The sequence below is a fragment of the Maniola jurtina genome, chromosome 9 (assembly GCF_905333055.1).
Source record: "Maniola jurtina chromosome 9, ilManJurt1.1, whole genome shotgun sequence".
In the NCBI taxonomy this organism is placed as follows: domain Eukaryota; kingdom Metazoa; phylum Arthropoda; class Insecta; order Lepidoptera; family Nymphalidae; genus Maniola; species Maniola jurtina.
Window position 1 is genome coordinate 8607169 of NC_060037.1, and position 26785 is coordinate 8633953.

Here is a 26785-nt window from a genome sequence, read left to right on the forward strand (position 1 = left end):
ACGTTTCCGAGACGTAGAGCGACAACTACGTTTGCAAAGGGATTCAATTTCCACCGCAGCGGAACCGATATCATAATGTTTTTACGTTTCTAAAACCAAAAGGTATTTTGTATTAAAGTTGTGTAATCCATCTTACGGTAATCTTTATAAAGTTCACATATACATCGCTATTTATAAAGCAAGTTTTAGGTTTGCAGTAATCTAATTTGGAAGCGATGCGCTATTGTTGCTACCCCCAAATTGACCGCAATGAAATACGTTTTATTTTCCTGTAGATCTAACTTGCTGAGACAATTTTTTCTAATGTAAAGTAGCAAAAGTATTACATGATGCCCGTGACTTGTGGATTTCGATTTTTTTAATCTCATGGAATTTGTTTGATTTTTCTAGATAAAAAGTAGCTTGTGTCTGTTTGCAGGATGCAAGGTATCTCTGTACTGTATTTGGTCAACATTGATTAGATGAATGGGTCGTGAAAAGCAAGCAGACAGGTTCACATTAATTATAAGGGTATTCCTCTGTAGGTACCTACCCCTGTTATCTCTGTCTCACATCACAGCAGTTTAACCATGAAAAAATACTAATCAGAAGCAAAATGGACAAACTTAAAATGTGGTAATAGTAGGTACCTAACCATAATACTAGACTTCAAAACAGCTAAGCTATACCTATATTTTTTAATCAATGTTCCAAGAGTAGAGCGTTTAATTAACTCCTAAATAATATATTCTACTAACAGAATAAAACGCCTAGTAAAATAAATACAGATAAATTTGTTTATCAATGATACCAAAACTGAAAATGTTTCCCCGTATTCAGCTTTTATATTCATTCGCCGATATCACCCGGGGGCTAACATCATTGGCATCGACATAACACGATGCGTCCCGCATGTCATTTCATTGCCTGCAGGCGCAAGAAATTGCATGAAATATACCTATCGCAACCTCCCAGCATAAGAAGGTCCAGCTACACGCTGAAATAAACCTTAACTATATAGTTTTAAAAACTATAAGCAATTTTTTGGTGGATCAAAATATAGTGGTTATTTGGTATAGGCGTGTGCTGTATGCATCCCTCCAGGGCATATTGGACACAATCTGCGATACCTGACGTGGTTTGGAATTTCATTATAGTCTATTGACTGATTATGGTGATATGAAAAGGGAGATAGCTGATATTGCGGTTCGAACGCTCTCCCTTGGTACTAAATTTTTATCTTTTTAATAAAAGCTTACTTGTTCGAAAAGATTTATTTACCTCAGAAAAATTATTTCACTTAAACAAATCATAGAACGATATTAAACATGTATAGTTACTTAACTGGAGCACTTTTAAAAGTAAAACAATGAGTAAGTAAGTTACACAAAAGCTTTTGATATTCAACATCAAATATGTGTCTTCGCTCTATAGGGTTCTCTTTATGAAGTTTCAAACTCTATTAAAAGCTCCCAAACTTTAGGTTTATATAGGCTCACATAATTTAAATGTCCCTTAACTGAATCCTTCTCTTAATAACGTAACTGTAAGAAACAGTTAACTAAATCTAAAAATGTAATATTTGGGTATTTAATATTATGAAACTTATAATGAATAACTACGTTTAAAATATATTGGGTTTATAAAGGTAAACAAATTTTAGCGAATAATTAAATTAGAAATACACAAAAATTGATCAACTTTACTTCCGCACTTAAGGTGGATGCGACCGGTCTGCCCGCGAAATTTATATTTTATTTGGTTTTTCGCAATTTATAAACTAATACGACAAAGTAGGCTTACGGCACTTTATTGCGCCAATGGCAGGCAGCATCATCCTCACAGTTTCATATAAAAATCTTTACTTGAAAGATTCTTTATTCAAATAAACTTTTACAAGCGCTTTGAATATTCGCTGATTTTACCACTGATTCGGAATGCTCTTCCTACTAAGCAGAACCTCCAAGAAACTGGCGGTTATTCTTTTCAGAATATTAAAAAAATATCTTCTCTTAATTTTAACTTCTAATATCATCTCTTAATGTATTTCTATCCATGAACAGTGATTAACTAAAGACATATCAGTATGATATGTAAATAATATGTTCTGTGGACGCGAGTACCTACCTATTTCGTAATAGTTACACTTCGTTTACCTGAGAAAATATATAAGCCACATGTGATAAAGCCACACATTATTTGGACCTTAATGTTACCTTTTACACAATTTATCACCGTCTCGGGCTAAACTTTTTCCCCTTAGTAAATAATGTAAATATGAATTTATGGCCCCACAAGATTAACTTGTCTGTAGGTAATATTACGGTTAGGTTATTATAGCTTTAGCGGAAGTAAATGTCTCAGTCTAGGCGTGGGTTTTACCCTACTACGGCAAAGCCAAATGGAAGGGTTATGATTTTAGCTGTCTATGTATGTAGGATTGTATTTATCTGTGTTCCAACGTAGCGCCTAAACTACTAACCCGATTTTGATGAATGAGGTATCAATCGATTTCTCATTATGGTCGGGTTGACATAGGCTACATTTTGTACGAAAAAAATCGACATGATGGATGTTAACATCTAAAAAAGTGGGAATCTCTAAAAAATTTTTCTGTTGTATCGAGTGGGATATCAAATGAAAATTGGATTATTCTGAGTTCAAAAATATAAATATAGTACAATGTTAAAATACACTGAGTGATTCAATAACACCTACGTCTTAACCTTAAGGCTTTAATCATAACAAGGGTATAAAGCTGTACACAAAAGCTCTAGTAAGTATAAAATAAAAACATTTTTACGAACTCCTTTTAACCTCAAAAAAGGGATCACAAAAATAAAAATATATTGTTTCTCTATAACGGACGAAAATGTTTTCCCCCAGCACGTTATTCAGCTTTTATATTCATTCATCTGTATCGCCCGGGGACTAGTATTCAGCTAGGTGAGTGTAGAAACATTACACTAGGCGAATATAACTCAGTTTATAATACTTTGATAGTATTACAAAACAACTAGCTAATGCCCGCGAATTTTTCCGCTTGGATTGAGGTTTTGGAATCCCGTGGGAACTCTTTACCCATGATTGTCATAGTGGTCATAGTGAGTTATTGCAGACTCTGACGGACTTTTAAAAATATAATGCTCAATGACCTCTATATAATTATCAACAGGTAGGTCTAAAAATGAACATGAGTAGGTAAGACGAAAATCATGTCTAACGCTCATGTCTCACCCCATCCAGTAATCGTTGAAAGCTCTGCACTCCAAATTGTAGACGAGTTGTTATGTGTATGAATTGTCTAGTTACCATCCTATCGTGCCGTTAAGCGATTTACCGTTCCGGTATGATCCCGTGTAGAAACCATAGGGGTGTAACAAAAACTGCAATACCCCTTCCAAGTTCACCTGCTTCCGTCTTAGACTGCATCATCACTTACCAGTAATTGGGATTGCAGTCAAGGTCTAAGTTGTATCTGAATAAAAAAAAATGATTTAAATTATCAATCTAGACTATTTTGGGATTCAATATTTTGGGAATAGAAATTCAACATTTGCGAATTCAATATTTTGCAAATCCAAAATTCAACAATTCAGAACTCAACATTTTGCAAATTCAACATTTTAGGAATTTGACATTTTCAAGGTTTTATTTATTTATCAGCATCAAGCATAAAATCTAAGTCGATTCTCAATAACCCAGTTAACGTAGAACCTCAGTTAACCTTTCAGGCTCTATGTGAACTTCAAATGTACCAAACTTGGCACTCAAGTTGTCTGGGCGGTCGTAATGACTCAACTTCCTCGTTTTCTTTGTGGACGATTGTTTTTCAACAATTCGCTTCATTTTTACTTCTATTCGGTTCACATAATAGAGATTTAAATAGTTTGAGAAAACGCTGAGAAGTTGGTTAATTCTTCAGTCCTTCTGTTCAAAAACGGCCAAATCCAAAAAGTAGTTTTTGAAATATCACCAAAATATGTAGGAATTTCGAAAAACTGATATTTCTAAAAAAAAGTACGCCACGTAATGATCAAGGTTTTCTACAACATTGTATTAAAATATAATTCTATTTATATTTTTGAATACTATAATATTTCCATTCCCACAAAATTCATATAAATATATTTTTAACCCCCGACCCAAAAAGAGGGGTGTTATAAGTTTGACGTGTGTATCTGTGTATCTGTCTGTGGCATCGTAGCGCCTAAACGAATGAACCGATTTTAATTTAGATTTTTTTTGTTTGAAAGGTGGCTTGATCGAGAGTGTTCTTAGCTATAATCTAAAAAAATTGGTTCAGCCGTTTAAGAGTTATCAGCTCTTTTCTAGTTTTCTTGTAGAAAAGAAGGTTACATAACCGTTAGGTTCATAATATTATGTCAATAGACAAATGTCAAGCTGTCAAGATGGACGTTGTCTAAATAAATAATTATTTATTTGAAAATGATGTTTTGGAAAACTCAAATAATTTGGATCGTCGGGGGTGTTATAAATTTTTAATTTACACTTGTAGAATGGTGTCAATGCAGTCAAAGTCATTCCAAACAATTAATCACGTGCTGCAAGCCGGAACAGCATTCCGGCCGCCCCTCTTTAATGGGTTATTCCCACAAACAACTGTACTTTAAATGAAAATTTACAATCCTCTAGAGGAATCCTAATGGTAGCTAGTCCTGCTTTTTAGCATATTATACGTGATCTCAGGGTTAGGTATATGACTAGAAAATTGCCGCGAATTTTCCTTAGTACACGTAAATCACTTACACACTTGTTACTCAGACTCAATTAGTAAAGGAGAGCGCCTAAAATACACCGAGTTTAGGGACAGCGGATCAATAATAATTTGTGCTAGTTTTGTAAGGTTCACTAAATTATTTTTAGTTGTAAGTGTCTAACTAAAACTTTGTAATTAATAATTAGACATTTGTAAAAAACTAGTCGTAAGCTGCTTTCAATAAAAACATTATTTATTTATTTTATTTATTTATTTAAATCATACTAGCCACCACTCGCGGCTTTGCTCTTTTTTTCATCACAAGCCTATTGCAAGATAGGCTTGCACTGGATGATAATGGAACCTAATATCTCTGTTTCCAGGATGCAAAGTAACAAGTAACAAGTAGATAATTCGCGTGTATTTAGGTTTTTTTAATACAGTGGAAACTCGTTTACTTTCCAGGATAAAAAGTTGCCTATATTCGTTTCCGGAATACAAGCTAACCAAATAGATATTATGATGTCCACAAATTTAGTCTACGTGGATTTAGGTTTTTAAAAATTGTGTGGGAAGTCTTTGATTTTTCGGGATAAAAAGTAGCGCATATTGATCCCATCAACATCCCAGGGATCGACATAAAATATCTATATTTAACGACTTTTCATTCGGTCAAATACTTTCACAAGAAAGGAAATCAATATGTGATGCCTAAAAAGTCTTTCAGGAGGCATTGTATCCACTCGTTCATATCTACGGATTCAATACAAACCCCTTTCAGGAACCTGAGCTGCGAAATCGATACGTTTATCGGCACTTGAGTCAACTTATAACGTCTTTTGGATAGGGATGGACCATTTCACAGGTAGCATGTCAAAAATCATATGTAAAGCCTTTTCATATAAAATTCTATACTAGCTTGCTACATTATCTGTTCAAAGAAGATTGAAAAATCACGAAGTAAAATATTTTCACATTTTCCACGCGCATAGTCATCTAACCGAGCTAAGATGCTAAAGAGTGCAGTTGATAATGATTATAATTCCTAGTTAAATTAAAGTAGCCAACTGATGTAAAATTGAAAAATAATTTACCGCGAAAAATCATATGTGAAATCACGGTAAAGAAAAAGAATGATTTCACCCAATGAAAATGATTTAAAAGTAGCAATAATGCCCCATCTCTACTTTTGGACGACACTGTTAAATATTTTATGGACCCTTTTTAACCCTCTAAAAATCAATTCAAGACAAAGAACTTAAGGGAGGGTTCCTTATCTTGCGGCGCAAGCTGTGTTGAGACAATAGCCATGATTTTATTAAAATCATTCACTCTAAATCCCTTCAGCAATATTGTTTCGTCTATACGTTTTTCATGGTTGTTGTATTTTTACCCGACTACTTTTGGAATATTTTTGACCAGTACAATATTTTTATCACTGTAGACTTTTTGCTCATGTGTATATGTAGACGGTAATGTGTTTAGACTTCAATTGCAGATCGTATGTATCTATTAGTCCTTATTCCAATGACGGGTAGGTAAACCTTTAAATCTAGGAAATGAGGCTAAATCTGTTCTTTTGTTGTTCTGAGGCTAGTTCTATACTGAAATGACAGATCAAAATATACCTAATATCACTTTCATAATGCTCCTTGTGGACAAGGATGGCACTAGATTAATACCTATCAAGTTTTAGTTTAGAGACTGTGTACAACAGAATTAGTCTCATTGTAGTCAACATTCGATTTGTATAAAGACTTAGAAAATTATGTTTTAAAATATTTTGAAAATAGGTCTATTTTATAAGCAGTACTTATATGCGAACATAATACAAAATAATTAGGTAAACAGCTTATTTACTGTTAACTTTAGTAAAGTGTGCCAAAATAATTTACCATTAAAACGTGTGTACGAGAAATTATGCTTGAGGTACTTAGCTACGCTTTAATACAAAGCAAAACATTGGTTTTGTGGCCAGGGAGTGGGTGACTCGACTGATTTTATAATTAACAAAATGCTTTAGGCGGAAAATGTTCAATTAAGTCCGTAAGGGCACGTTTTTAGGGTTCCGTATCTCCAGAGAAAAAGGAACCCTTATAGGATCACCTCGTTGCCTGTCTGTCTGTGTGTCAAGACCCGTCAAGGAAATCAAAACCAGTAGAGTATTTCCCGTTGACATAGAATCATGAAATTTGTCAGGAGGCAATGTTTTATGAAAAATCCGAAAACCGTTAATTTGTGCTTACATCACAAAAAAAAATTAAAAAGTCTTAATTCTTTTACGATAGTACGGAACACTTTGTGTGCGAGTCCGACTCACACTGGACCGGCTTTTTTAGAAGGGAAAAATTTCATTAGAGCGTTCATGTAATTAAAATTAATTAACTTTAATTGATATTACGAGGTTTAGTCGAGTACTTCGTGATTAGGCATTACCGCTGAAGATTATAGATTATTATATTTTATCTTTAGGCCATGGTCAAACAAATCATATCATAGCTGCGCTCCGTAGTGAGCTGGTGATGGGAAAATCCTGAGTTGAAACAGGGACTAACGATTCCCGATAACAAGTCGATTTAAATTTATTACTTCCACAAAAAAGAACTCTACCTTCCATTCAATTCAAGTGAGTACACATTTATAATCAAACGTTCGAAAGGTACGAATACAAAGGCGTTGTAAAACAAATAATATCGACAGGCGGGTAGATAGTGATAGACTACATTACGAGAGGTGAGACGGGTTCACGCCCGCCCTATGCCACTTACGCACCTAGCTACATGGAGCGAAAAACCAAAACAACGTCTTTTACCCGACTGCGCGACACCAAATACGAGTTATATTTTTCACGTCTGTCTATGAATGAATGAATGAATGAATATACTTTTATTGTACACCACAAAATTAGTACAGAAAAACACATAAAAAGCTCAACAAAATATAGGTACAATTTGTCTATGTATGTAGATAATAGATATATGAGATACTTTACTTGAGAACTATTCCAAAAAAGCGGCTAGGTTATATTTTTATCTATGAGGTGTCTATTTCATTTGTCCAAACCACGCAATTAGTTTCCAGGAAGGACAATGTTTATATGTAACCAAAATGGCGGCTGTAAAATACAAAATAGAGGCAAAGACGAAAAAAATACGAATACATAGTATATTGCTGAATAGGCCTTTCAAAATCAAGACGATATTTTTCTGGACTATTTAAAGATACTAGTGGGTATAGAATTACATCACCTGAAAATTGTATAGGTAGAATCTCTACATATTTTTGAACTCACAGGTGCAATGCAAACAGCAGTCGGGGTTTAATTTTTTTTAATTGACTAAGTACTGGTTTCCTCACATCTGTGAGTTTATTTTTTAACCCCCGACCCAAAAAGAGGGGTGTTATAAGTTTGACGTGTGTATCTGTGTATAAGTCTGTGGCATCGTAGCTCCTAAACTAATGAACCGATTTTAATTGAGTTTTTTTGTTTGAAAGGTGGCTTGATCGAGAGTGTTCTTAGCTAGAATCCAAGAAAATCGGTTCAGCTTTTTGAATTTTGTTAATATATTTTACTGTCGTACCTTTAGTACAGTTAGTGTTTAGCAAAATGGTTACCTCCTCCATAATCGTTCCCACATCGAGGAGGAAAAGTCATTGGGGAAATTCGTAGGGAGCGTCGCTCGGCGTGTTTTCAGACTCAGTGCCGTTCGCGCCCAGGCCGCGAGAGGGCGCCGTGCGATCCGTCGCGAGACCACGTGACTTGTTGCTTACCGGCACAGACGCGCAACCTCCTACCCAGCGAGATAATGTAGCAAACAACTGTCATGCATTTTATATCGAAACCACTTCACAAACATGCGAAACCACTAATGATACTAGCTTTCATAACAGCGGTAATATTAGCCGGCTTCCTTCTACGAGCTAAAATCAAACATACGAACGCTGTCCACGACTCAAAGGACACTGAATGGGAGCCCATGATAAATGCGACCACACAGCCGAGAAAGACGAGGAGGAAAGAATACCTGTACCGCCTCCTGACAAATACGACCCGTTCGCTCATACAAATGGAAATAAAAGCCAGGAGACTCCAGGAAAATATGCGACGGATTAAGGAGAAGACTGCGGATTTATTGTGGAAGAATAAGGACAAAGCTCTCTGGCATATATTGTTCAAAAACATTAGCAGACACATTTCAATAAGACACGAGTTCCATCAGCATTCCAGTTTGCGCCGGATTTTAAAAGACACCGATACACACACGCACAAACACAAAGTGGGAAGGCAAAAAGTTTTAGCTCGACGCTAAAGTTCAAAACCATGAAGACTTTAGAATTAAACTTATTGTGCCAGCCGAATAAATTAACAATGATATTACATATTACTCAGTGTGCTATTGTGTTAATGAAAATTTTAATATAAGCGAAATATTAAGTGACGATTTATAAAAATGATCAACTACGGTGCGGGTTAAAAATACTATACCTATAAGATAAAAAATATGGGCGACAAAAACTCTTTAATTGGACTCAAAGTAACAAAGATCAAAAGCTGAGGACTTCAAAGTTTGAAGGTTTTATCTAGGTTTTCAAATTGTGTATGTACATAATACGTATAACCCGTATATCTAAGTTTTTGTTTCTGTATCGCATGTCTTTCACTCTTTGCTGTTGCCATCTGCAAGTTTAAAGACTCGACGCTCCTTGAATAACATCGTTGCTCGCATATTTTGTGTAGGAGACGCGCTTGTTTTACCCAAATTGCTACGAAATATGCCTACGTGTCCCTTTAAATTTTGTCTCATTTCTACCTTGTTCTCGTTAAAGCGACATTCGTTTATTGCTCCATATCCTTTGATGCATGGTTCTCATATTTGTGAGTATATATCAAATATCAAAAAAAATAATATTATAAAGCTCTCAACCATAATATTTAAACCTACATTTCTTGTGATATTCTGTTCTTTTGATAATTGCATACCAATATCATTTTGTGTATTTACAAGGAAGCTATTAGCAAGAACGGTTGCTACCTTTATCTTTATATTCAGAGCATTAGATCAATTAAAATCTCATCGAAATGCCTATGCCTTTTTATACTTTCAGTTTAGAAAAAAATTCATTTAATACTTTAAAAGTCGTGCTGATCTATTTTTAAAACTTGTAAATATTACCTGATGTTTACCTACTTATTACCTACGTCTTTAACGTATTACCTTCTTTAAAAAAAAATATAGACTATCGTTTAGCTGCAATCAAACATGCTGGAGAAGATGCCTATTCACTCTTGATTTAAAGATAGGTAGGTACCTACATTAAAAGTGGATGAGAAAACTGGGGGTATATCCTAGGGGTTCAAATTAGAAACAAGGTTTACCTACTTAATTGTTATTATTAACGAAATGCAAAGTATATGGCTAATTAATTTTAAATTATTTAATTAGTTTTATCAATAGCTATATTTACTTATTTTACTGTTAAGTATAGTTATTTATAAATCGAAAATGCACAATATTTTATTTGTAAATATAACCTTGACTCTGCAAATGTGATAAAAATGTTCGCGTTTATTTTGATAGTGACCGACCGTCCGCGTGGAATCCATTTAGGCCGGATTTATATTATGCCAAGTCTACTAGCAATAATTTGCAGAAGTTAGCTATGGCAAGTCATTTTCACGGCAATTGCTCTTTATAAATTGAATTTTAGCTTAGCTAAAACTATGTTGCAGAAATCGACAATGACATGACAATGATAGCTGACTTCTGCACGTTTTAGCTTTTACAGCTGCTAGACTAGACAGCATGTACGAACAAGGCAGTAACGCTTCAGTGCAATCTTCTCATACAGTAAAATGAAAAGTCCTGTCTCACTAACTGACTTTCCACTGATTTTCGCCAACTCGCAGCCCAAACCTGAAATTTTGCACAGAGGTCTGTTTTTAACCCCCGACACAAAAAGAGGGGTGTTATAAGTTTGACGCGTGTATCTGTGTATCTGTCTGTGGCATCGTAGCGCCTAAACGAATGAACCGATTTTAATTTTTAGTTTTTTTGTTGTTTGAAAGGTGGCTTGATCGAGAGTGTTCTTAGCTATAATCCAAGAAAATCGGTTCAGCCGTTTGAAAGTTATCAGCTCTTTTCTAGTTACTGTAACCTTCACTTGTCGGGGGTGTTATAAATATTTAATAATGGCTATTTAATAATGGTGGTTACTAGTTGACAATAGATTTGTATGTGGCAAGGACACATCACTGACACATTAACGTCAATAGCCCATCTGGGTGCAAATACATTAACAGACAAAAATTGCACGGACACCACACAATTCTTCACGTGCACGGTCAGAAATAAATCAACCTTAATGTTCACAAACACAGTTGTTTAAATTGGTACGGTTGTGCGGGTGTGCGGGGCGTTCCCACCGCGATTGCCATCTCGACTTGTCGCGTGCTATGTATCTTTAATCTGTGTTATAGTCTTACAATCACGGAAAACTTTTCTGTGATTGGCGAATACTATATTGTGTGTTAGAGTGAGAAAGATATATTGTATATGTATATCCACTGACCTTTACTAATAGAAGTACGCTGGATCTGCGACTGTCAACCTGTTTTTGAAGTAATTTGATCTTCGTAATTTTACTAAATGTTAGTAATGACTGATGGGACATGTTTCAGAATTGTGTGCATTTCACCAAGACCAGCTGGTCGATTACGAAAAAGCTGCATCAATCATTGCTACAGTCTCAATTGCTGTAATTGACTGAATGCATGATATTCTTCTTCGACAGTGGATTTTCGCCAGCAGCGAAAGAGGGCTGTAGACACAGTGTCAAATTTAATTCCCAGTACGCTCGGTGAATTAGTATTAAAAATACAATATTTAACTGTCATTTTGTATGGGACACCTCTTCCAGCGTACTTTTATAGATCATTTTAGTATGTATAATGTATATCACAGTAACTTGTTTATACTGATATCTCACTCATACGCATTGACAGTGCTTGCGACCGGTCGTATTGAGGCCGGTTCGGTTGTTGTTTACTTTGTGATTAGTTACGGATTTTTCACACAAAATGGCTTGTTGTAAGTATATTTTACTATTTTTGTCATTTTCAGAATACTTATTACTAGTCAAAGCTTAATTGGTTAGGTTCCTATTTAATAATTATTATCATTGAATAAGGTCACAGGTAAATTGTGTGTATTGGCGCACCGCGCGAGTAGAAAATCTAGCAACCATAAAATCGATATCGATATAAAACTCAAAATGAAACCTTATTTAATATATTAAATAAGGTTTCATTTTGAGTTTTGCTTGTAGTAGCTAGGACGATTTACAATAAATCAAATCGAGCAAAATACTAAATACATACTAAATATAAATAAGGAGTAGTAACAAAAGATAAATAATAATTTAATCAAAACACAAACTAAGTCGCTCTTTTAAAAAATGCAGGTGTCAGACCCAAAGGTGGCCATGCTGCATGCTAATGAGTATCTATCGTAACGCAGACGTGATTGTTATTGAAATAATATATACCTACAACTTAGTAACCTATATACCCACACACAGGTATACAGATACAAGTAGGTATACTGAATCGCAATAATCGTTTAGCAGCACTAGGTACTATTATTTACTAAACAAATCCACTCCCCTAAGTTTGTATGGACTGTACGCACTAAGTTCAGAAATTATCGAAGAGATTTTTATTCGATTTTGACCATAGATAAAAAAACTGCAAGCTTATTTTTAAAAATTGATTTGAATTGTCAGAAATGATATAAAGTTTTCAATTTATTTATTGAAGGTAGTTTAATAAAATCGATATTTGGCTCACTCGATGTCATACGATCTGTTGCTAGAAGGCCAACAAGAGTGAACTTGCATAAGTACGGGTGTTTAGGACAAATCGTCGAACACATTTGAGATATTAGTAGCGATATGCAGTTACATTACATAAATATAATATTACTAGCTGATGCCGAAATTCCTTCGCGTGGATGTAGGTTTTTTATAAATCCCGTGGGAACTCTTTGATTTTCCGGGATAAAAGTAGCCTAGGTATGTGCTAATCCAGGGTATAATCTATCTCCATTCTAAATTTCGGCCAATCCGTCCAGTAGATTTTGCGTGAAGGAGTAACAAACATACACACACACACACATACACAAACTCTCGCCTTTATAATATTAGTGTGATACCTCGAAATAATATCAAAAAATGTAACAATTTATAGGAATAAAACTTATCTAGCTTATCTTTGCTTATCAATGCATGAAAAAACAAAATGTTGATTCTTTTTATCATTTGACCTTTTATATCAGAAATGACATGGTCCGTGCCCCGTGGAGTTGTTCGTCATAGTAGCGTATTTTGAGATGACTCGATCTGAATACATGAGAAACAGATAAGTTGGTATGTATACCTCTGTTTCTTAGTTTGTAAAAATATGTGACCAGTCAGTTTATTTTAGAAAAGACAAATTGCTGAACTTATATTTATACTTATATAAAATATAGGATCTGACTTGGCCCAGAATTATTACATATTAGGTAGGTAAGTAGGTTATATTTATTCAGAAGGAAATGGTTTTGTGAAACAAACAAAATAATTAAATTAAATTATAAGTGTAAATTAAAAATTTATGACACTCCCGACAAGTGAAGGTTACAGTAACTAGAAAGAAGCTGATAACTTTCAAACGGCTGAACCGATTTTCTTGAATTATAGCTAAGAAAACTCTCGATCAAGTCACCTTTCAAGCATAAAAAACTTAAATAAAATCGGTTCATTAGTTTAGGAGCTACGATGCCACAGACAGATACACACATACACTCGTCTCTTTTTGGGTCGGAGGTTAAAAAATATCTACGCTATTGCAATCGGCAGATCGGTTTGTGTGGCGATTCCACCTGCATCAACAAGACTGCAGGCTGAGGGGTCGGTGCTCACATACCGTGGCATTGTCATGGGAATAAAAACCGTGGAATCAGTTTAGTAGAAGTAATAATAGAAAAATTTTGAATCAAAAATACTAAAACGAAGCCAAATAAAACTGTTTGATAACTAAACTCATTCTTGTAGAAGTTATTTTTGAAAGGATAAGGTTAAAACGCAAGAGCTGACAGTCTTACACTCAAAGTGGCTTGTAAATTACTCTTGCCTGAGGCAATAACATCAAAGGTCCTCAAAGCGACGCCGGGTATATAATCTCTATTTCCAAGGAACTGAGAGATGCTATGCAAGATAGCTTAAGAAAATGTTTATAAAGTTAATAGAAAGTCATAGTTGACTCAACTAGCTCAAGAATTTTTATAATGCCTTTAGATTAATAGCTGTGACAGTAAATATTCAGTACCAAGTGGACGCTGCAATTTGTTAAATACCATGCAAACATTGTAGTAGCAATAATAAAGTCTGCTTACTGCTTAGTCACTAAAGACAGGTGTAGTCGCCAAGGATATATACCCCTCATGAACATACCCTCACTTATCTTAACTATAGAAAGAAAAGTGTTAAATGAGCTAACCTGAACTCACCAATATGTGGTTGAGGTGATAGGTGAGTTAAAATTTCACACATATCCTCGTAGGTAAAAAGAAGGCTTAGGTCTCACTGTGCAATGTCTGATCGCTTACGGATATTCCAAGCATAGCTCTCTCCATCGCCGCTGATTGACTCTGAGCCTACATACTTATTAAGCTTTTTTTCTTTTTTTTTTTTACCGCATGCCGCTCAAAAGCGGGTATGTGGGGCTCACTGGCAATGCATTTGATGCTGCATTCATATAGCATACCCACGTCAGGTTAAAGGCGTCTCAGGATCCCGGGTGTCGTATGCGACTGAGACGTCTCAGCGTTAAACCGGCACAGTTTTTAGTGAGGGAGAAGATGAGCGTAATGTCTCCTTCTTCTCCCTTGTCTTCTTCTGCGGCGTGGGTGAGCGTCAGCGGACAGCTCTAGCACCCGCTCCGCGGCCTCCTTCAGCATGTTATAGTCGGCGATCATGCTTCGAAGCCGTAAATCATCACTGATTTCAAAGACTTTCATGTTCAGACGCTGAGGGGTTTCAGACGCGAAAATCTGATAAAATTCAGTAGATGGACTAAGATATACCTATTATACGAAATTATAATAAAGAAAAGCGAAAGAATAGAGTGCAAAACACAGCAAATTGCAATGTCCATTTGCACTATTAAGCTTTCGTAACGAAGCAAGCCCGTTAGTTAAATAAACAATGCCCCATGGCATCTAACACTTAATAGTATTGTACGGAATGAAGCAGTAATTTATATGCAAGCTTTACCTGATGTGATTACTAAATTGCATGGGGCAAGTATCTTTCTCTGTCGTTTCAACAAATCCAGCGCTATTACGTCGCTTGTTGGTACAAAGCTGTTTGTTTCGAAGCAGCTTTATGTACAAGTAGTCCTGTTCTCTTGCTTATATCTATATAAATATATGAAATTGAGGATTCTGTCTGCCATTTTGAATTAAATTGCGTTTTTGAAGTTCATAAATCATGAACGTATACCAGTTATTAGCGTATGGTAAAACTTGTTTTGGGTGTCTGGCAGGGAGTTACAACAATACTTACTAAGTGTCTACACCTACTACAAAAGACAAAAAATATATTATAGGCTAGGTCTAGGAGTTAATTTCAATCTGTGAATAAAAGCAAACTACTGAATTTTTCTTGTAAGGCACTTTGGCTATTTTGAAAACGGTGTGCACCTAGCATTATTATTTTCTTCCTTACCAAAGATTTTATTGGTGCTAAAAATATCAATCTATTTCCCCCGATACCTACAGCTATCTGGTAAGGCATAATGATATTACGATATCTATTGACTATTAATTGAATCTGACAGTTCCACTTTTCCACAGAGAAACTCATTTTCCCAGTCAATTGCGGGTCTCACCTAAAGGAAGGGGAGAAAAAATTAAATGAGACAGTTTTTCTTTGCTTGATAGAGTTTTACAGAAAAGGGCGCAAATGAAAATCGTTACATCATTTAAATAGGAAACATCGCTTACGATAAATTGTCTTTTTAGTTTTGGGAATAAATTAAGAGGGCTCTCTCCGTCACTCGTTTCATACAATCGTAGTTCCAATTTCATTTGAATATTAAGCAACCAAAGTCCATGAAATTTTGCAGACATATTCTAAAAAACTGATATCTATGTCTGTGGTTTTCCAGATTTCTGTTAAAATATTCGGTTTCAAAGTTACGCGGTCTTAAAAATTTTCACACAAATCTTTGAGCCCCTGTAATTTTAAAACTACATATTTTTAGAAAAATCTAAGACACCACAGACACAGATATTAGTTTCTAGAATATGTCTGCAAAATCTCATGGACTTTGGTTGCTTAATATTCAAATGAAATTGAAACTACGATTGTATGAAACAACTGACGGAGAGAGCCCTGTTAAGAGAAGGTACCTACAAGTATGACGTATAGCGACCAGTGTGTCGTGTTACATAAAGATTTCGTTACTTTAAATCTTATAAAAATATTTACTGAACCAAGCCTACATGCGTAGAACGGTTCCAAGAAATCCTGCACTGACTAGTCAGGCTGTTTTTTTTTAACTAACCAGTCCTTTTTTTTTTAATTTATAGACCTAGCACTTGACTGCAATTGAAATTGCGGGCAAGTATGACAATGTAGCCCAAGATGGAGCGCGCTTGCCCAGAAGATGCCTATTCACTCTTGACTTGAAGGTACCCATATTAAAATCTTTTAGGGAAATGAAGTCTTTTTGCATTAAGCAAAATTCACCGTCTCATGACCCCATGTCCCCAAAGGTCTCTATGGTAATCGTAACTAGAATAAATTATGTTGCCTACTCGATGAGAGAGGTGCTTTGACCGGATTCAGCACCGGTGCGTTTACAGAATTTCGCTACGGCCTCCGTTCTAACTTTTGTTGAGAATAAGTACCTAACCATAAATATTTAATAGAGTCAAGTTCTTCTGAACTTATTCAGCGTGCCGCCGCTTACCTCTATCAAATATTTATGGCCTTTAATTCCAAGAAAACGACGTATACCATAAATTAATCCGAGTTACGCTCTAAACAAATTTCCTGAGCATACGTTTTCCTAACGTTAATATTTCATTGTGTACAGGTAAAGGCGGGCCAGGCTACGCGTCCCCACTTGACGCATTCCGTAATGGCCCCAGGGAGGAATTACTTTACGTTGTTTGTGTGCAACCAGACCAGACGAAACAGGACTATCTCGCTACTGTCGATGTAGACCCTAATTCACCTACGTATAGCCAGGTATATGCATTAATAATGTTAATACCTACCTAATCCATATAAATATTATAAATGCAAAAGTGTATCTGTCTGTCTGTTTGCAGCTTTTCATGGTCCATTCGTAGAAATGAGTTTGATGAGTACAGAAATAGCTTGCATCTCGGAGACGGACCTATATTATACACTTTGTGTCGGAAAATGTTTTTTCACTATCTCAGCATAACTTTGAAATTTGCTACACATATGCTGGATCGAACACCAAGTGTTAGAATGCACACCAAGTGTTAGAGTGCTTGTACTAAAATGCCATCATGTCAGTTCGTATATATGACCAGAAATACGAATACGAGGAAATTTCAAATGTGTGTAATGTCTGCCAATCCGCACTTTGCCAGCGTGGTGCATTAAAGTCTAAACTATTTTCATTCTGAGAAGAGAATTGTTCTCAGTAGTGGGTCAACAAAGTATTCAGATGATGATAATGATGAGGATAACAGCATTCAATTAATACTCTATTTAATGACCTTCCTATCGCAATAATGATAATGCTCTCATAACGAGAGGTCCCAAGAGGACCCATCTTTGCAAACTATTATGAGTATTCTTGAAACGTTCTGAATGTAATTCAAAGATTTTTCTCCGAACAGATATTATAATATTCGGGAAGTTCACAGATTATTGCATTTCAGATATTCTGTTTGTTTTGTGCATATTAAAGGGCAGCCCGATAAAAGCTTGGTTCGGTTTGGAACAGATGTACGAAATGCGGTCGTGAGTTTCTGTTAAAATTAAAATCAATATTTGCAGCATGTACAACAAATGTTTTAATCCGATATGTAAATTTCAAATATTCACCAACCTAAAGTCTCTATGATGAAAAACTTTATGACAAGTGTAAATTAAAAATTTATATCAGCCCCGACAAGTGAAGCTTACAGTAACTAGAAAAGAGCTGACACTTTCAAACGGCTGAACCGATTTTCTTGGATTATAGCTTAGAACACTCTCGATCAAGCCACCTTTCAAACAAGAAAAACTAAATTATAATCGGTTCAATAGTTTAGGAGCTACGATGCCACAGGCAGATACACAAATACACAGATACATACATCAAACTTATAACACCCCACTTTTTGTGTCAGGGGTTAAAAATACAGGTTCAATGGTAAAATGTCAGAATGAAGATCAACTTATCAAAAAAAATACAATCCCTATACCTTCGAGCGAAAATTACCGTTCTTAGGTAAATGGTTGATTTATGTTTGTCAAAAAAATTATAGATCAGTAATTTTAAAAAGCATTACCCCAGCTTTTTTTTAATAACCTAACCTAACCGACATTCAAATGGATACTTACTAAAATAAAAAAAATCTACGAGATCTAGAAATGTCATGAGAACCTCGTATGTGACCCTTGCTGCTATTTATATTGGGTACGTCTTGTCCGTAATATGTAATCATCATAATGTAACCAAAAATATAAGAAAACCTTATTAAGAGGATTTAAAGTGATACTTTTTCCTAAGGTCATCCATCGTACCTACACCGGCAGCGTGGGTGACGAGCTTCATCACAGCGGCTGGAATGTCTGCTCCAGCTGCTATGACAACCCCGAACTTAAGAGAAACTTGCTCATCTTACCCAGCCTTCATTCCTGTAAGGTATTCACGGTTGATGTTGGCACCAATCCTCGGAAACCAGAGCTGCATAAGGTAAGACTTTAACGCCCGTATTCACAAACGTTACTATGAGGTCTCTGTGCGCTTGAACGCATAGTGTAGGTTCCACCAATCAGATCATTGTAAATTGACGTGATACAGTCATCTGATTGGTGGAACCTACACTGTGCGTTTGAGCGCACTATGAGGCCTCATATTAACGTTTCTGAATAAGGGTGTAAATCTTTTATCAAATACGTTGTACCGAAAGCTATATGTTTGGAGTTTCTCTACGTGATCAAATCAGAAATGAGGAGATCCTTAGGAGAATCGGAGTAACCATCATTGCTCAGCGGGTTACAAAGCTGAAGTGGCAATGGGCAGGGCACTTAGTTCGAAAAGAAATTGACGTTTGGGTCCGAAGTTGCTGGAATGGCGACCTCGCACTGGACAAGCGCAGCGTTTGAAGTCACCCCACTAAGTGGACAGACGACATCAAACGAATCGCAGGGAGCCGCTGGATTCAGGCGGCACAAGACCGTGGCGTGTGAACATCCCTAAAAGAGAACCATATCTTGTGTGGAAGTCTATCGGTTGATAATGGCGATTAATATGTTCTTTGTGTTGCATCATGTAAAAGCATATCGTTTCACTATTTAGCTATGTCAGTTACTCCTCATTTCTGATGGCGCCATGTAGAGAAACTCCAAACATACATCTCCCATAAGCAATTAGAAATGTATAAAATACTTCCATATATCAAAAAACCAGCGTACAAATAAATCTAGTGAGTAAATCGCTAGATATAATATGAGTAGAATTTATTTAATGCCACATTTCAACCACTATTACATGCATATCCCCGAAAACTTCATCATTGCCCAACCCAGGCATAATTATTATTCCTCGGAGCACCACATAGTTCTAAAGTGAAATTACTCGCTAACTATCTCCGTTGAGCTCATCCCGAATCTGTCCTCTAACTTTGAACATTCCGACTCGCGCCGAATAATTTTTAACTCTTTACTAACTATTTAAACACTTTTTGGTTGTTCTAGATTCTCTAAAATCCATACTCTTATTATGAATGCGAAAGTGTGTCTGAGTGTTACCTTTTCACGGCTCTTTCATTTAACTAGTTTTGACGTTTGGTATAGAGATAGCTTGCATCACAAAGACGGATATAGGCTACTTTTATGCCTCAAAATTAAAGAGTTTCGAGAGTTTTCAGTATTTGTCTGTCTGTTAGCTTTTCACGATCCATCCGTTTAACAAAGGACGAAATTTGGTACAGAGTTAGCTTGCTTACTGAAAACGGACATTGGCTACAGTTTATGCCCGAAAATGAAAGAGTTTCCACAGGATTGGAGGAAACCTAAATCCTCGCAGACGAAGTTGCGGGTCATCATTTTGTACATAAATATTATTACCGATTTCATGCTCAGCCTTGTATGAATTCATCCAAGTCTTCAACACATGTACGTATTCTACAAAATAATTTCATAATAAAACCAGCCTACGCCCGCATCATAATACAAAAACACTCAGTGATTAGTTAAAAAATAAGTATACTCAATCTCTGTAAATACCTTAGGGATTTAGGGAACCCCTATCAAAATTCATAGTCTGAAAATCTCATTACCAGGTAATCGACGGCTCCGAGATGAGGTCATTCAACTGCACTTTCCCGCACACGGCCCACTGCCTGGCGACTGGTGAAATTATGATTTCCACGATGGGTGATAAGAATGAAAACGGAAAAGGGGATTTCGTGCTCATCGATGCGAAAACATTGAAAGTGACAGGTAAACGGTTGAAGCCTCTCGAGTGCTTTGATGTAGGGGAGATAATTTGATTGATTTTATAACTCCAACTAGTGTTGAGTAGGACTTACAAGAACCAGTGTATTTGCCTCGTACAAAACAGAAAATTGAAAGAGCATTTCGGCAATGAATGTACTGTAGGAGTTTGTAAGTGATTACCTCAAATTTTTTTAGTTTTAGGTTTAATAACTGTTTGATTCTAATTAAGTTTGTAAGGTTGGCATATCTGTAGGTCACTTATAAAAGTCCGCTAAAAAAAAAGATTAAAAAAGAAGCAGCAGCTCGCTGGACTTTGTCTGTGGTGGCGTTTGCTGGCGCGCGCGTTGTGACTTTTTGGAGTGTTTTTTTTGTTAGAAGTGGCCGGTTTTTGTGTCCTGCTGGTGTTTATTGGTGGCGGAACTGACCGAGGAACTGACTAAGAAGCGCTCTAAAGGGGCGCCGCGTGTATGTCGGCGGGCGCCGGCACAGACGAAGTCCATACTTATACATATAGTTTTCCTAACTTGTAAATAACTACAAACTTGACATTGGCTAATCAGTGTAAAGCCAGACGAGAGAAGAAAAAAAAAAAGCAGCTCGCTATACTGGCTCAGTATAACTCTCATGGAGTCTTATGCTTTCATGGAGCTCTCATGGAGCTTTATGGTATAACTTCATTTCGAAATCGTGTCATTCCCAACCCTAGCTCCAAACTGTAAACAAACTACGTTTTAGGGACATGGACGAAGGGAGAGCGACTTGCTAAATTCGGTTACGATTTTTGGTACCAACCTTATCACGATGTAATGATTTCCTCCGAATGGGGTACTCCGAAGTTCTTTAAAACGTAAGTATTAGAATTGTTATCATTTTTCCGAGTTTTGCAATGTTTTCATAATCATCATCATTATCATTATTATCAATCAATAGATGTCCACCGCTTGTAGGGACTTCCACAAACCATGGTCAGGCACCTTTTGAATCCCTCCCTCCTTGCAATTCATTTGATGTCATCTTTCAACCTAATTGACATATGCGTAGGTACTCTGCTCTTTCTGGTGAGAGGTCCCCATTCTAAAACCTTGGGATCTCAACGTTTATCTTTCACACCATGTACTTACCCTGCCTATTGCCACTTCAGCTTCGCAATCCGTTGAGTTATATATCTCGGTTATTTTCTTCTTCAAAGGATCCTCCTCATGGATGAATGTTTTAGTGACTAGGTACATACAGGACGGATTTTTCAATTCCATGCATATTTTTTTGATCTATTTCAACCTTGACTTTTCTAATTATTATTATTCTACAGAGGTTTCCATCCAAGCGATATCGCTAACCCAGAAAGGTATGGGACATCCCTAAATGTTTACAAATGGTCTACCCGAGAGCTACAGCAAGTTATAGATTTAGGGAGAGAAGGGTGTGCGCCACTCGAAATCAGATTCCTTCATGATCCTAAATCCGCAGAAGGATTTGTTGGGTGCGCCGTTGAGGCCAACGTATACAGGTAAGATTTGAACAGATTTATTGAACAGGCAAAAAGTGTTTAAATGTGCGTAAAAAAATATTACTACCTATAGATAAACAAAGATGCATCTAATTATAAATTAGATAGACCAGTCAGCTAGTCACTTTTTTTTTGTATTTAGATAATATTTAGTAATAAAACTATGGTCATATCTATGTAACATATAATATAAGTCCATATAGGCATGGTTTCTATATTAATTTTATTTTTTACCAGATTCTTTAAATTGGATGACGGAAAATGGTCAACTGAGAAAGTAATTGATATACCAGCCAAAAAAGTTTTGAAAAATGGTGAAGAAACTCAAGTCAATGGTAAATAAATTTTATGAATAGATATAGGTCCTAATGAGCTTTTTCTTAGTTTCGTGCATTTATTGATAAGTTATATATTACCACGATTACCTTGGTAGTTTAACGCTATGCCGTAGGTATATGGGTCTTTCAGGCACCTTCATTCCCTGTTGAAAATACTATACCATACCTATCCATCTTTTTCCAGGTTTAATCTCAGATATTCTATTATCTTTGGATGACAAGTACTTATATTTCTCTTGCTGGCTTCACGGTGATGTGAGACAGTACGATGTATCGGATCCGAAGAGACCAAAACTCACAGGTCGTATACAATTGGGCGGCGAAATTGCAAACTATGGGCTTAAATTAATCGAGGATAAAGAATTTACGGCAAGTATATACCTACGTAAAAAAATGTTTGTAACCCCCGACCCAAAAAGAGGGGTGTTATAAGTTTGGTGTGTGTATATGTGTATCTGTCTGTGGCATCGTAGCTCCTAAACTAATGAACCGATTTGAATTTAGTTTTTTTTGTTTGAAAGGTGGCTTGATCCAGAGTGTTCTTAGTTATAATCCAAGAAAATCGGTTCGGCCGTTTGAAAATTATCAGCTCTTTCCTAGTTACTGTAACCTTCACTTGACGGGTGTGTTATGAATTTTTAATTTACACTTGTACTAGGTATATTAAGTTTGTAATATAAAATACCTCTCTATATGTATATTTTTTACCTTTCCTTATAAAGGAACCGCCAAAACCAGTAACAGTGAAAGGGAAACGCCTGTTCGGAGGTCCCCAGATGCTGCAACTATCTTTAGATGGAAAACGTCTATACGTGTCCTCGTCTCTTTACTCGCCTTGGGACAAACAATTTTACCCTCAAATGGGGCAAGAGGTAAACTTTCACCTTTCTTCACAAAATTTTCGACCTATTTTGTCCTTAATAATACACCTTTTTTATTACGCTCCCTAGCTGACTTGCTCTATATATGAGTGCTATGCATATGCACCTACATGTTGCAGGAAAATCAGGATATCAGGAATACCTATAGGTACCTACATACGATTCTTCTCTAAGAGACTTAAAGGAAACAAAACAATCTTAGCCATATTTGAAACTATGTCACTATCAAGGTCTGTCAATCCATTGCTCTGCTGCGGCTTGATTGAAGGACAAACCAATAAACAATTTCAATACTATTTACACTTTTAAACATAGTTTACTTTACACTTACAAACTATGGAGTAAAGATGATGACTAGGAGTTTAATATCATTCATCTTTGCACTAAACAGAATTTTCAACTTCTTTTTATATAAAAAAAGACCCTTTTACAGATATTTTTTGACGTGATTCTTATAATAAAAGGAGATTATACATGCAGTCAGAAGATACCGTTTTATCGCTCGGATGGAGATTTATATTGATTTGCATTTTATTATAATTCAGGGAGGCTGGATAGTGAAGTTGGACGTCGACACGGTGAACGGGGGCATAAAATTGGATCCAGACTTCCTTGTCGACTTTGGTAAAGAACCGAACGGAGCGGTCTTGCCGCATGAAATGAGGTAACCTCATTAGCATTGCATTTAAATGTTTCATTTTTTTCTTAATCGAATTCAAAAGTGTTCAAAAATGTAAAAATCTTGTTCAAAGCCATACCTACCTATTCTTCCCAGAACCAGTCCATGCCCACATTTCCACGCCACCTATGAGGTAGTGTAGTGTATAATGTATAATGTGACTCTTAGAATTTCGATATCTCAGGAATGGTTACTCTTAGGAAAAAAATTATTAACCCATTTTTGTAAAAAAATTTAAGATCTACAACTTAGGTTTGAGATTTGATAAAACTTCCGTTTTCGAGAAAATCTAAAAAACCTCAAATTTTGACCTTTGACCCCGAATAACTTTTGTAGCATACATAGGATCGATGGGGATTTTTAACACTTTATTTGTAATGGTAAACCTTGGGTAAACCCCATCTCTCCACCAATATTTGGCTCTGTCGGTTTGGTTATTTGACCACTATTTTTATTAACCCCCGACCCAAAAAGAGGGGTGTTATAAGTTTGACGTGTGTATCTGTGTATCTGTGTCTCTGTGTATCTGTGTATCTGTGTATCTGTCTGTGGCATCGTAGCGCCTAAACGAATGAACCGATTTTCTAGTTACTGTAACCTTCACTTGTCGGGAGTGTTATAAATTTTTAATTTACACTTGTGTCTAAATTGACCGGACTATAACTGACATATTATTTTACGTGCGTTGATATGTCTTCTCAAAAATATCACGCTACAAGAGATAATAATATTGGCGCGATCGTAGCCAAGTGCAGTTTTTATCGATAAAGAATCTAGAAATAGAAAGATACCTACCTATCTTTAAAGATATAAAAAGTATCAGTTATCTACATCACCAATCTTTTCATTTCAAAATGACTTCTTGTTTCAGGTATCCGGGAGGTGACTGCACTTCTGACATTTGGTTAGCCGAGGATTAAGGGAACTCTCCTTAGCACGCCCTCCATATAAACGTAGTTTGGTTTTTACAAAAATAATTATTAACCAATCAAACTCAACAAAATTTTGTAGATGATGGCTAAAAGATTTATATGTAAATCTTTGAGCCCGCGTAAATTTAAAACTAGGTGTGTATTTTTGCAGGGAAAACCACAACCACAGCTATATATTAATTTCTAAAACGTATCTATTGAGGTTGATTGGTTAATACTAATATGAGGACCAAACTACGTTTATTTAGAGCACGCTACGCATAAACTCCTCTTCGAAGAAAACATATATAAGCGACGCTGTGCCAATATTTTTATACGCTAACGTTATTCTATTATATTTGTAAGCATAATAATATGAATTGTTTGATAAAGGAATGTAACAAAATATTCTTAAATGATTAACTGGTCAAAGAAATAATTTTTTGTACAAAATTATTTAATATAAGAATAAAATGTTTCTTTTTGAATATAAATATATGCATAAAATAAATAATATGTTCGGTTATTTCATCCATCAAGGCCAAAACCTATTAAGCAAACATCTGAATTCAACCAAAATTAATAAGTAATAACAATCGATCTATCCGTAATCTGTCGATAAGTTAGTTACCTAGCGACGTAGTCAATTCTAGCAAAAAGATAGGTACGATTTTTGACAAATAACAACGATACTAGGTAACCTATCAACGGAATAGGATTGATGTGTTATTTATTAATTTCAGTCGTTATAAGTCTTAGATATAAGAAAACGCTATACTAATGCAATCTCCTTCAGGTGGTCACTAAGTGTTTCCTCAGAACTATCATAATATACCCACTGTACTGTATTGATCTAGCCAAATCCTTCTTTTCTGACCTTTTTAGCTTTATAGCTGTCTTCGAAACTTACCTAGCCATTTACAAAGTTAAACTGACGTTAGGCAGACCATTACGTGGGGAATAACCCCCGAAAACGTTCACATACGGTCCATAAGATGTTCCCTCTCGCATTTCGCATAACTGAGCCTCCCGCCCGACCCTCAATATGTTCCCGGCATCTTATGACTTGCGTAATTTGATTCCACTGAAATAATTTACGACAGACAAATGACGTGGGATTATTTTAACGCTTGTATTATTGTTAAATGCCAGTTTAGTACATTAGAGCTAAATTAAGTAAGGCATACCTTAGTTTTTAGGGTTCCGTACCTCAAAAGGAAAAACGGAACCCTTATAGGATCAATTTGTTGTTTGTCTGTCTGTCCGTCCGTCGTGTCTGTTATATGGGTGTCTTACAAGGGTCTAATAATAATCTAAATAGCTAATAATAATAATCACTACGCTATCACCTTTATATTGAAAGCCGTTGATATTACATAGTAGGTACACTGCCTATTGGGAAGTAGTGAAATTTTATAATAGAGTAACCTGTAAATGTTAGCACAGGGGTGTTTACTACTGCAAAGTGACGTAATGAGGCAAGGGGGCCAACAAACAATAGCGTTGATGGCACAATAGCAAACAAAAGAACAATTTATATGCAACCGTTACCTAACACGATTACTAAATTGCAAGGGGTAAGACTGCCTCGCCGTCGCGTCGTCTCAACAAATCTAGTCTTACTGAGCCTGAAAAAGTTGTTTCAGGTTTGATACAGGAGGATTTTTTTAATTTTTATTGTAAAATATTTGAACCCGCCTGACGGATTTCTGTCTTATGGCACGTTTGGTTCGGAACCCTCGTAGCTTTAGTTTTAAGTTAACGTACTTAATTATTATCACCACTCATCATTGCAATCAGAAAATGTTCAATAGCACTCAATTTGAATAAATAATTTGGCTTTGACTTTGACTACGTCTAATAAACTTTGAAATGCTATCGAATCATATTATCGATGTCGAAATTCATCCGAATTGAGATGACAAAAATATGTAGGTACTAAGTAATAGATTTTTGGATGAATACCTACAACTAAACAGCTATCCTTGTATCGCAGTATTCAATGAATGAGAAAAGTACTATGAAAATATTTTTA

At 35.9% G+C, this 26785-nt stretch overlaps 1 protein-coding gene and 1 long non-coding RNA gene across 2 annotated transcripts; one reads left to right on the forward strand and one right to left on the reverse strand.

The window, feature by feature from the left end:
• Positions 1-1856: 1856 nt before the first annotated feature.
• LOC123868140 lies at positions 1857-25180 on the reverse strand. Its single transcript, XR_006796597.1, has 3 exons — positions 25055-25180; positions 15869-15873; positions 1857-1869 (listed from the first exon to the last, which is right to left on the reverse strand). It is a non-coding gene; the product is annotated as an uncharacterized LOC123868140 (long non-coding RNA).
• LOC123868139 (methanethiol oxidase) lies at positions 11675-25056 on the forward strand. The gene is made up of 11 exons (XM_045910519.1): positions 11675-11787; positions 16842-16996; positions 18501-18686; positions 20278-20437; positions 21170-21281; positions 21744-21941; positions 22179-22276; positions 22464-22648; positions 23002-23151; positions 23706-23824; positions 24711-25056. The coding sequence occupies exons 1-11, from the start codon at positions 11778-11780 to the stop codon at positions 24757-24759; spliced, it is 1422 nt and encodes a 473-aa protein (XP_045766475.1). The 5' UTR covers positions 11675-11777; the 3' UTR covers positions 24760-25056.
• Positions 25181-26785: the final 1605 nt, after the last annotated feature.

Coding starts and splice junctions, on each gene's coding strand:
- LOC123868139 (XM_045910519.1), top strand. Junction 16,997..18,500: donor ATTCACCTACGTATAGCCAG/GTATATGCATTA, acceptor CTTTTTCCTAAG/GTCATCCATCGTACCTACAC. Junction 22,649..23,001: donor TCGAGGATAAAGAATTTACG/GCAAGTATATAC, acceptor TTCCTTATAAAG/GAACCGCCAAAACCAGTAAC.